Source organism: Prunus persica, chromosome G4 (genome assembly GCF_000346465.2).
Source record: "Prunus persica cultivar Lovell chromosome G4, Prunus_persica_NCBIv2, whole genome shotgun sequence".
Taxonomy (NCBI): domain Eukaryota; kingdom Viridiplantae; phylum Streptophyta; class Magnoliopsida; order Rosales; family Rosaceae; genus Prunus; species Prunus persica.
Window position 1 is genome coordinate 24,880,969 of NC_034012.1, and position 11,492 is coordinate 24,892,460.

The window sequence follows — 11,492 nt, forward strand, 5'->3', positions numbered from 1 at the left end:
CCAGTTTATATGCTGAGCAAGTCTTCCAGGCAAACTCCAAGTCAACTTTTAAGAAATATCTAATGTGGGGCTGGTGAGTGTGCCAGACTGTCTTTCTTGACCTTACCATACAAGACATGACATCTGGCATTACCAAGATGTGGTGCATAAATCTCCAACAAGGCAATTTATATGAATGTTATTGTTTACCTGAACTCTACCTACTTCAATAAAGAAATGTATCAAAGATTGGTTGGACAATTGATTTACCTGTCACACACACCTTGTGACATATACTGTGAGTGTAGTTTAGTCAGTTCGGGCATGTTTTCAATAAAATGACATATACTTAGATATTTGAAGTTAGCAACAAGAAAATGACTTATGTTCTCTAAGCATGGGCATTTAAATGTGGAAAAGGTACACCAATGTTGATTGGGCAGGTAGTATCATTGCCATGAGCTCTACATCAAGTACATTGGTTGGAGGTAATTTCTCACTTGGCATAGCAATAAGCAAAAGATGGTGGTGTACAGAATAATGGTACAAGGAATCTATGAACTATTGTGATTGATAATGTACAAAATAATGATCGTAGATGTTGAAGCGGATAGAGATTTCATTAAAAAATGAAGACAATTAATATTCCATTTGTGAAGACTAAAGACCAACTAGTCCATATTCGGTACAACTAAGGTGTGTCACAACTCATTGGTCAAGTTGAGGATTGGAGGTGTCCAAGACAATTAAAAAATAAGGTGTCAAGTTGAGGATTGGAGGTATGTGTTCATCAATTTGAGCGTGAGTGTCAGTGTGAATTCTAAATATAACCTAATTTGTAGTCTCCTATTTGGACTTTATTAGGTTTAATTACTTTACTTAAGGTCCACTTCTCGTAAATCCTATTTGTAACTAGGAGAAGAATACACATTTGAGAGTTTTATCGTATTCGTTTTTGACACCGAAATTTTTTCTTAACGTATGCACCTAAATGAAACTCATTCAGTTTAGCTCCAAAAGGATTCCGTTGTGGACTGAAACCTTCTTGTTGATTATTAAACCTAAGTAAAGATGAAGATTGGAAAAGATGAAGATTAAAAGTATCTTAAATCAATCCCACTAAAAATTTAATCAACAATGTCTCATAGACCACATACATATCCACCCACGCAAACGTAGTGGTTATATGAAATGAAAACTTATCTTTGGCTATATGATATCCCACAACTTTCTTTTCCTCTCTTCTCTTATCTTTTCACACACATATACATTTATACTATATATGGTACAATAATTAGTAATATTTGGGTTAATTCTTAAATTAGGGAATGTAGGAAACAACTACTATCTTGCCTTGGACAATTGTATAGCTTCTTGATCATGTGTAGACTCTTCAGCCCAGGCAAACTGGTGATGAGACAGGAGTGAGAATTCGCGATTCCTTACATCCTCAAGCTGCTCCCACTCTGCCCATCTCTCTGCTAGATCCACTCCCTGCAGCAATCTAACCACTTGTGCCATTGTCGGACGGTCCTCGGGTGAGCTTTGAGTGCAAAGCAATGCGACCTGAATGACAGTCTCAACCTCTTTTGGATCGTGCATCTTCATGTGTCCATCCACAATGTCATCAAGCCTATTTTCTCTCTGCAGCTTCTTGATCTGTTGAGATCATATTTACATAATTTAATTAAGACATCAAATAGGAAGCAGCAACAAAGCATTGAAGAAGACTGTATTTACAAAAAACTTCAATGTGGTTGAAACTTGTTTCCAAAATATTGAGCTACATTGGAACCCAAGCAAGATAAGGTGACAATTTACACAGGCATCATGGAAAATGTCAAACAAGAATTATCTAGGACTAGTTTCTTAGATAAAATTAATCCCTACTAATGAACATGAGCTGATTCTTACTAGATTATATAATAGTTAAGAGTTAGAAAGCCCCCTCCTCCCTCTCTAAGAAAATTTGGCAAACCCTATAACAGTTCCCTAGCCATCCCGCCTATTCCTCCAAAATAAGGTGTAGCTGCTACTTGTTCCCCAAGAAACACCATAGTCACAATCACATCACACACTCTCATGATTATCAATGGAGCATAAATATATTGCAGTTAAGTTTCTTTAGCCCAAATTAAGTACCGCTTGTAACACTCTCATTCACCCAATGTTAGACAAGGTCCCAGTCCAAATCTATGCAAATATTCTACGTATCTAAAGTCGCCTGGGATTTTTGGAGCATGCCATGCCTGACAATCTTCTTTCTAGCATCTCCATTCAGTCCTGCCAATTTGTGGTCTTGTGACTTCCCCCTCATGGTATTATCCCTAGCCTAGAGAAAAGGTTCCATTGACCCATAATTTCTACTACTAGTTCGTAAAATTGAATAGTGGCATGCTCACCAACTAAAAGGGGTAGACATCCTTTTCTAACAATCCCATGAAGGATTATATAAATCTTCAGAGAAAGGCAGAGAAAACTTGAGAAATGAACTAATTATGTACTCGCTCATCAATTATGCATATCGATTATCAGGGAGAAAAAAGCAGAAATGCAAAAAACTTGACAAACTAACTGATAGAAGATAAAAAGATAAAAGCTGCCACAAAGGAGAGGTACCATTTTAACGGACAAGAATCCCATCAAGTATAGATATGTCCAAAGAGTTCAGGAAGTCATATAGGAGACTATAAATCTTACATGATCAAGCAGAAGAACATCCTCCTCTTCTTCAAGCCGAGCAAAATCTATAGCACGCTGACCAGTGACAAGTTCGAGAAGTGTGATACCATATCCAAAAACATCAGTCTTTTCTGACGATTTTCCAGTGGACAAATATTCTGGGGCAATATGACCCATGGTACCACGCACTTGAGTGGTAACGTGAGTTGATTTTGTATCAACCAGCTTTGCTAGCCCAAAATCTCCAAGAACGGGCTCAAAATTATCATCTAGAAGAATGTTTGCAGCCTTTAAGTCACGGTGTATAATCTTAGGATTACAATGCTCATGTAAATACTCTAAGCCATGGGCTGCACCAAAAGCGATGCGTTTCCTTGTTGACCAGTCCAAGCCTTTCTCACCAGGTTTTAAATCTAACACATATATCAGGAAGAAAATGTTATGAATTAAAAATATTGAACAGTAGATATATGAGAATCGTGATATGCCATTCCAAAGAATTAAGTGATGATTAACCTTCAAATGAACAAGCATAAAATACAAATGATGTAAATCCTATCTCCCCCCTTAAGAAGTAGGGAGGGGGGTGTTCAGGATGTCCTTACTTGAATATTGAGTTGGTTGAAGAAAATAGAAATTTGTATTTGGGAATTTGAATCACAAAATGGTGGTTATATATCAATACGTGCGATGAAAGACCTCCTCCATAAGTATGGGCTGGAAGGTGAGGTTGACCGTACGATACCTAATGGGTGTAAGTAAAATTACCAAGAAAAACAACAAAGGAAGTAGGGATTAGGGAGCATCTCAGAAAAAATTTCAAGGATGGTACCTCATGTCATAATATGTTGCAGAATTCTATTGCTAAATTAAACCACGAAAACAGAATTAAAATTACAGGCTCTCAAATGGAACAGAACTTGGCAACAGCAATGATTTTTTCTTCTTTCTTTTGGGACTGAACACTGAATTAGGGCTTCTAATCACTTACCAAGCACAAAAAGAAGTTCAAACCATGGTTGTAAAACATGCTTGTGTTCAGAGCCACTCACACTGAAAAATGCAGAGGGGAAATAGAAAAGTAAACTCAAGCAATGCTCTTTTAGGACATACCTCTCAAGCGATATGCAACACTAAGATTTTTCATGAATGGATAAACAAGGATTCTCTCAGATGAAGTTGTACAAAATCCAATCAACCGTAAAAGATTCTTGTGAACTGCAACGCTAATGAGTTGTACTTCTCTCAAGAATGCAGCCTCTCCACCAGGACTGTTATAATCTGTAAGGCGTTTCACTGCAACCTTTACATTGTCTGAGAGGACACCTTTGTAAACTCTTCCAAAGCCCCCTTGTCCAATTATGTTGCTTTCATCGAAGTTATCTGTAGCAAGCTGAATTTCACGCCAAGAAAATCTTCTTAACTGGCCAAAGGAAATTTTGCACTCATCTTCACCTAAAATTACATTAAAATAAGAAAAGGGGGTGGAGTAGATGTTAGTTTGACAAGATTGTGTAGCTCGTGATGCGACTTCAGGCATTTGGACTTTTGAATACAGATTAAATGAATACATAAATCAAACTTGGTAAGTGATTATTTACACATCTGACTTACAAAGGGTGGGGATCGATTCTAACTTAAATAGGTTGAGATGATTTCAAATTTAAATTTCCATAATGATGCATAGTACAAACTGAAAGTGATCTCAAAAGTAAAAGGTAAGGAAAATTTACCTGTAACATCAACAAAGACATCATGTGTTAGTTTGTGCATGCGATAATATCGATAAGCGAAAAGAGCCCCAATCAAAAGAATTACTGTTACACCACAACTTGCCGAAGTTATAACCGTTCCAAGTTTTGATTTCTTGGTTGAAACTGCCAAATTTTAAAATCTTAGGTTATTCCTAGGTAATTCAAACATAGTTGGTAAACTGAAATAGTAGAGTTGTACAAAGAATAAACCTCGGAGAACAGAGCCAGAAGCACAAGGCTGCTTCAAGCTAGAACCACAAGCAAGACGTGCTCCTGTAAAACTGTAAGGATAAAACAATTAATAGCAAACCATTAAGGATAAATAATATAACTACTGGACAAGTATACAGTAAGTTGCAAATTATAGAATGTAGACGCAATGCTGAAGGAAAATATTATAATAACGGAAAGGTCATCTAGAACCAAATTACACAACATTGGAACCAAAGACGCCATTTTTTATTATAATAAGTAGGAATTTAAGCATTTGAAAAATAATATATATACATCCAAAATGACACTCGTGCTTGATGAAACTATTATAAGTGGCAGTCCAGAAGTCAGATCCTATACCTCGAACTTACTGTAATAGAAGAAGAACTAAACTCGTCTCTTAATGACCATAGCACCATTTCATGATAAAGACATTATCATACATCTTTAGTGCTGGAACTCTCTCAAACCTCTTAGTTAGAATTCTAGATTTTTAATGGGCTGGTCAGCCCAGTCCTACACCAACAGTAGGGGTGGGTGAAACCAGACTGAACCAGACCGAACCGGCTGGTTTGGTTAGGATTTTGACAAAAATTAAGGTCATACGGTTCAAAACCCAGCTCAGTTCAGCTGGTGGTTTCAATTCCTTCAGGAACAAGAGAACATAACCGAATCAATTCCCACTCTTTTTATTAATTCTACCCATATCCCTCCTATAAAATCATCTTTTTCCCCTAGCTCTAGCCATATAAACCTATCTCTCCAGTAAAGGAATTAAACAAAGTCATCCTTCGCATAACTCCTTTAGCATGCAGACAAACACAAAACAAGGATGTATTTAAAAATAATATATATTATGAGTATGATATATATATATATATATCCAATTTTCTATAACAGGGTTAACCGTAATTGCGGATAACCAAGGTCGCCCGGCCAGTGCATGTTGGTAAACTGGCCGTGCAAAATCTGGTTATCCACTAGTGTGGTTAACCATATTATAGAAACACGGATATATATAAGTAATCCCCATTAACTCTCTTACAATAAGAATTCGTAATTATTGCTGATGCCAATACATCAATACAAGGGAATATAAAAGGAAATGAGAATCAGAGTTTAATGGGATTTACTTGAATTTTGGAATTGTAAAGAATTGCATTGGAACTCTTCCGGTTAACTCATTCGATGAAAGATCCCTGCCCAAAAAAAAAAAGGAATTTATAAATGGTAAAGAATTTCACACAGTGTGCAAGCTCAGATGGGCATGCAATTATATTTAGGCAATTAGTCAAACAGCAGGATTGCGAAAAAAAGGAATTGCTTACAGTTCAGTCAACCTGCTAATATTTGAAAGTGAATCCGGAATATGTCCAGATATGTGGTTACCCCTCAATACCCTGAAGCACAGGTGAGATGATTAATTTTTCTTTTCTGGAGAACAGGAAAGTGTTCACAAGATAGTACTTTCCAATATAAACAGTTGTAGAACACTCAGATAAGACAACAGCATAAGTAACTGCTACAGATCAAGGCAATTCCCCAATACATACAAGAACATTTTACATATATAGACGAATAAGAAAGTTGGAATCTTTTAGGAAGGGAAATGCAGCCTTACAAATGCTTTAAATTGGACAGTTGACCCCAGGTATTGGGTATAGGACCTCTGAAATTATTGTTTGCAAGATTTAGATTCTGTAGATGTGTCATGTTGGCAAGATAAATGGGTAACAGGCCCGTTAGACTATTATCCTGGAAGTCCCTGCATAAATAAAGTTATTTTATCAAAATTCATGACTGGATGCAAAAAAATATATTCTTCAGAATTAAACAAACAAGAACTACAATTGAAGGCATTGGTATTATCTTCCACTTTTTTCTATGACTCAGTTGACAGTATGTAAAGTTACAATGATAAAGGGAAAACTTAAATTCTCCCTCTCTCTCTCTCTCTCTCTCTCTCTCTCTCTCTCTCTCGGTAGGTACCAGAGCACAAACCAGTGATCCAAATCAGGTTTCAGCCAATGGAAATAGTTATGTTACATTTTCTGACACCATCAGCCCCAGAATACTAACGCATCAAGAAGTTGACTTACAGGCTAGCCAAAAATTTCAGTTTAGTAATCGAAGGAGAAAGCGTTCCAGAAAATCCATTTGATGCCAGGCTCCTGCAAAGTAGTACATTCACAAACTCAATGTACTGCAATGATAAATGATTTTCAAAGATGGCGATATTAATAAAATATATATTTTTCATGATCATAAAATTTAGTTTAACTTACAGGGATATGACATTTCCATTTCTACAAGTGACATGAGACCAGCTAAAACAGGGGCTAACGAGATTATAATTCCAATCTGTTATTCGGCCACTGGAATCATTCAGTGCCCTAAGCAAATCGATCAATGCTTCACCTGCACATTATCGTAAGTGAAGAACGAAATTGTATGTAGAACCATAAATGGCTGGTGAAAAGAACTTTTGTTTATATTACAATTCTGATAAATGAAAAATGAAAAATGAAAAATTCTTGGATTTTTTCATATATGTCATTCACTTAGACTAGTTATCAAGATTGAACAATATATGACAATGCTCTTAACTAAGTAGTGAGAAAAGTATCACTTAAATCATATCCGCATTGATAATTTCAGAACCAACCTCATTTTACAACCAGAAATATATCTTGCTTAAAAACAAATAATAGTTAGATATCACCATACCTTCAACATCTGGATCTGTAGATGCAAAACTGACTCTTAGCAAAATGAGTAACATTAGCCAATTTAAGATTGGCTTTAAAAGATGCCAGCTAGAAAATGCTCCAGACATGCCTCCTGAACTACCGACGATTATTCACCCAGACACCTCTAGCCTCTTTATGGGAAGACTGCATAAATAATTAAAAAAAGCATTGTCAGTTGAGAGTAGAAGAGATTCCTGCCTGGAAAGCAAAGAAAAAAAATTTATAATTGTACAGATGGAACTTAATACATCTACTACAATGAAGGAGAGGGAAAATAAACATGTTTTTGGGGTAAAATCCACAACAGAATTAATAAAATATAAAATCAGCGCATTATGTTTTGGGGAAAATACACATTTTTTTGGGTTCATTCCTGTGACAACTACTTCTGTTCATGCTGTTGGCATTGCTTACCCTCATAACTTGTAGGGCCTTTTCTGGACCATAAGCATCTGATCAAATACTGACTTGATTTTGGACATGGAATATGATGTAACAATACGATTATGAGAATTTTATCTTTTTCTATAACTTTTATGTTATACTGATTTGGAATTTTTTGTCCATAAGTTTGCTATTATAGTAATTTGGTTTTGGACATTGATGTACTAACTATGTAATAATAGGATTGCATGATCTCCTTTCTACAAATTTGCAGTTATAGTGTTTGGGATTTTCTAAATGTTAATTCTCTGCGTGGGAGTATTTATGAGACTAGGAGTTCTTGCAGTGATCTAAACTCACTTCAAAGAAATGATGTGAACAGAATTCCAAGTAGTTCACCTCAAATTCACTTAGAAACCCAGAAAATTAGAAATCATTTTGGTATTCAACCCCTGAGATTAAAGCTTCCTCGAAGGTGAATGAAATTTTCATATACAACCTGAAAAGAAAACCCTTTTGGAATATCATTGCCTCTTCAGACAGAGTAACCTAAAACAGTCATTCTGGACACCGCCAATGTCTGTTGGCTGAAGAGGAGAATATGAGTTTTTACAACCAGACCCAGTCCCAATTTCTAATACAACCCAACCAAGATAATTGAAATATAGTTACAATATAAATAAATGAAAAACAAAACAAAACAAAACAAAACAAAATGGAACATATAAAACTAAAAAAAAGTGAAAGAAAACAAGAACTTACTAGTTTCAGCCATGGCTGTTGCAACCCACCAGGAAACAAGATAACATGGCTCAAGAAGGAGAAGAAGTTAAATAATGTGATTATTATTATTATTGTTGTGATCATGATTGATTGTGAAGATATGAATTGAGTGCTGCTGGGTTTGTGCAAGGGTCCACAAGGCACTGAGAATAAAAAATAAAAAAAATAAAAGGTGGGAAGAATGGAGAAAGAGGAATTTGGGAAGGCCAGTGGCAGAGAATAATATGAGAGAGAGCTACTTGGGGTTGGGGTTGGGGTTGGGGTTGGGTTAGGGGGGTTGTGCTGCTGTAGAGTGTGTGGAGTTTGGAATGTGGAATAAGAATCAGAATCCCACTAATTACTGGGTCACTGGGTTTTAAAGTGATAACAACCATTATCTTGTTTTCTTTTATTCAAATAACAGCCATTTGGCCTTATCAGAATGTCTTTTAGATGCAATTGCAGTGTTAAGTCACCTCGCACGATTGTTTGGTAAAGTCGTTTTTACATTTCATGGCAATGTAAAATCTGTTCAATGTTTGTGCAAGGGAAATTACCCTTATACCACAAGTCCTATATGTTCGAATGTGTCTTCCTCCGAAGATAGTGTGTCCGCCTCCTTCCAAAGTTCATCACGTAAATTAGACTAGTTTAGTATATTATCGCTTTTACTACACAGTTTTAGTTTTTTAAAGTTTAATCATGGGCTCTTGAGAGAAACCGCTCCCCAACTTCCGTTTTCTCCATCTCTCCGTCGCATCGCATCCTCTTCCCCGACCCAATTTTCCCCTCCCCATCGTTTTTCCAGTCCAACCCTCTCTCTTTATCCTTGTCCGCTCCCTTCCTCTCTGTTTGTTTTGCGTTTTTCAAGATTTCATCTATTTTAACCACCACCATTTCTATCGATTGTTTTATTGGGTTTCATCTTTTTTGGCGACACCGGCCAAGGAAATTCCTACAAGAAGTGTTGGATAAAATTGAAACTCTAAGAGTATTTGCTTGCTTAAACGTTGAACACAAAAGCTATAGCTAAAAGCTTCAAACTTGATAAATTCAACTAAATGTAAGAGTACACCTTAAATAGGAAAAACAAAGCTACTACGGCAAGTAACATGATCGTTACTTAGCAGATTTTGTGAAGCCACAATCCACGATTAAAAGCATGAAAATAAACATAGTTACCCACACTAACCATGACTCCTACAAACTAGGAATTCTCCTATAGTCCACTAATCTCCTAACCATTGGCAACAACTATTATTAAATAAATAATTTTTTAAAAAAAATCTTAACACCCTCCCTTAAACTGATTTCTACATAAAACAATTTAGTATTTAATGCTGCAGTCCTGATCTCTTGGACTACAGGGGTCCAAGAGATTTGTGGTCACTCACCGTTGGATGTAAATTCAATGGTTCACTCACTCTTGTACTCCTTTTAAGAAACTTTTTTGAACTATTATATTAATATCCAACGGTAGGTAACCACAATCTCTTGGACTCCTGTGGTCCAAGAGATCGGGACTGTTTAATGCTGATACCCTTCCATGAACAACGACATGTGAAGAGCAAACTCCAAGTCTGCTTTTGAGCTTCTCAAACAATGGCTGTTTGAGAGGTTTCGTCAGGATATCAACAGCTTGATCTTCACTCTTGCAAAACTCTAACTAAATCACATCATCTTTGTAAAGATCATGAAGAAGTGATAACGAACATCTATATGTTTGCTTCTCCCATGCATAACTGGATTCCTTGAAAGCTTTATGGCAGAAACATTGTCACAAAATATTGTTGTTAGACCTTGTTGCTGATGGCCAAGAACTTCAAGCATCTTCTCAGCCAAATGGCTAGACAAGAACACGAAGCGACTACAACAAATTCAGGTTCAGTAGTGGATAGTGTCACGATCTGCTCCATCTTTGAGGACCACGAAATAGCACCTGAACTCATCAAGAACACATGCCCATAAGTGATTTTTCAATCATCAATATCACCCACATAATCACTGTCAGTAAATCTGAAAAAACTTGGTTTTCACCTTTTTGTAAAGAACACCAAAATAAGATATTCCCTTTAAGTATCGAATGATTCTATTGGCTGCCTTGAGATGCATCTCAACAGGATTCTCCATGTAACGACTTATCATACTAACAGTATGCATGATGTTAGGCCTTGTTGAGGTCAAGTACATCAGACTTCCAACTATTTGCTTGAAGTAAGTATTGTTAATTCTCTCACCATGGGGATCTCTTGTAACTTCAAACCAATTTCAGTTGGTGTTCCAAGTAGATTGCAACTCATCATCATGAAACCTTTCAAGCACTTCAAGAACATATTTCTTTTGACAAAGAAAATTTTCAGCACCTGATTGTACTACTTCTATGCCAAGAAAGTAGTGCATCAGCCACATCAAACATCATAGACTTTTTAAACTCATCAACATAAAGAGACACAATGAGCATTTTACCTTGATCACCAACCTTAACATACAAAGTATGTTCATATGGACACTTTTGGAAGCCTTGTTTGACAAAATATGCATCTATGAGGCTGTACCAACCTCATGGTGCTTGTTTTAGCCCATAGAGTGCCTTCTTGAATCTCAAAACTTTCTCCTTTTTTCCTTCATGTACATAGCTTGGAGGTTGATCTACAAATACTTGTTCTTGCAATTCACCATGTAAAAAGGCAGACTTTACATCTAATTGAAAAATAGGCCAAGAGTTTTGGGCAGCTAAAGAGATTACTAAACGAATTGTTTCTTCCCGTGCAACAGGGGCAAACACCTCTTTATAATCAACTCCATATTCTTGTTTGTGTCCTTTAGCCACCAAATGAGCCTTGTGCTTGTCTATTTCACTTTTCTCACTCAATTTGGTTTTAAACACCCACTTCACTCCAATAGTTTTCTGACCTTTAGGCAAATTAGTCAGCTTCCATTATGATTCTTCTCAATAGAATTGATTTCA

The 11,492-nt window shown here is 36.4% G+C and overlaps 1 protein-coding gene across 2 annotated transcripts; it reads right to left on the reverse strand.

Annotated features, from left to right (window-relative positions):
- LOC18779407 (probable LRR receptor-like serine/threonine-protein kinase At5g63710) lies at positions 1,068-8,904 on the reverse strand. 2 transcript variants are annotated; one of them, XM_020562783.1, is made up of 12 exons: positions 8,525-8,904; positions 7,356-7,522; positions 6,914-7,046; positions 6,728-6,799; positions 6,250-6,393; positions 5,969-6,028; positions 5,762-5,827; positions 4,626-4,696; positions 4,395-4,538; positions 3,775-4,116; positions 2,680-3,074; positions 1,068-1,638 (listed from the first exon to the last, which is right to left on the reverse strand). In XM_020562783.1, the coding sequence occupies exons 2-12, from the start codon at positions 7,462-7,464 to the stop codon at positions 1,324-1,326; spliced, it is 1,851 nt and encodes a 616-aa protein (XP_020418372.1). In that variant the 5' UTR covers positions 7,465-7,522; positions 8,525-8,904; the 3' UTR covers positions 1,068-1,323. The 2 variants fall into 2 exon arrangements, with proteins under 2 accessions (XP_020418372.1, XP_020418371.1); XM_020562782.1 differs by having other exon boundaries at positions 5,957-6,028; positions 8,525-8,901.

Bases quoted from the DNA above. Each gene is read 5' to 3' on its own strand.
- LOC18779407 (XM_020562782.1), bottom strand. From the start codon at position 7,464: ATGTCTGGAGCATTTTCTAGCTGGCATCTTTTAAAGCCAATCTTAAAT. The intron at 4,539-4,625 runs GTTTATTCTTTG...AAAATTTGGCAG, and splicing joins TTCTGGCTCTGTTCTCCGAG to TTTCAACCAAGAAATCAAAA. The intron at 3,075-3,774 runs GTATGTCCTAAA...TATATGTGTTAG, and splicing joins TGTTGCATATCGCTTGAGAG to ATTTAAAACCTGGTGAGAAA.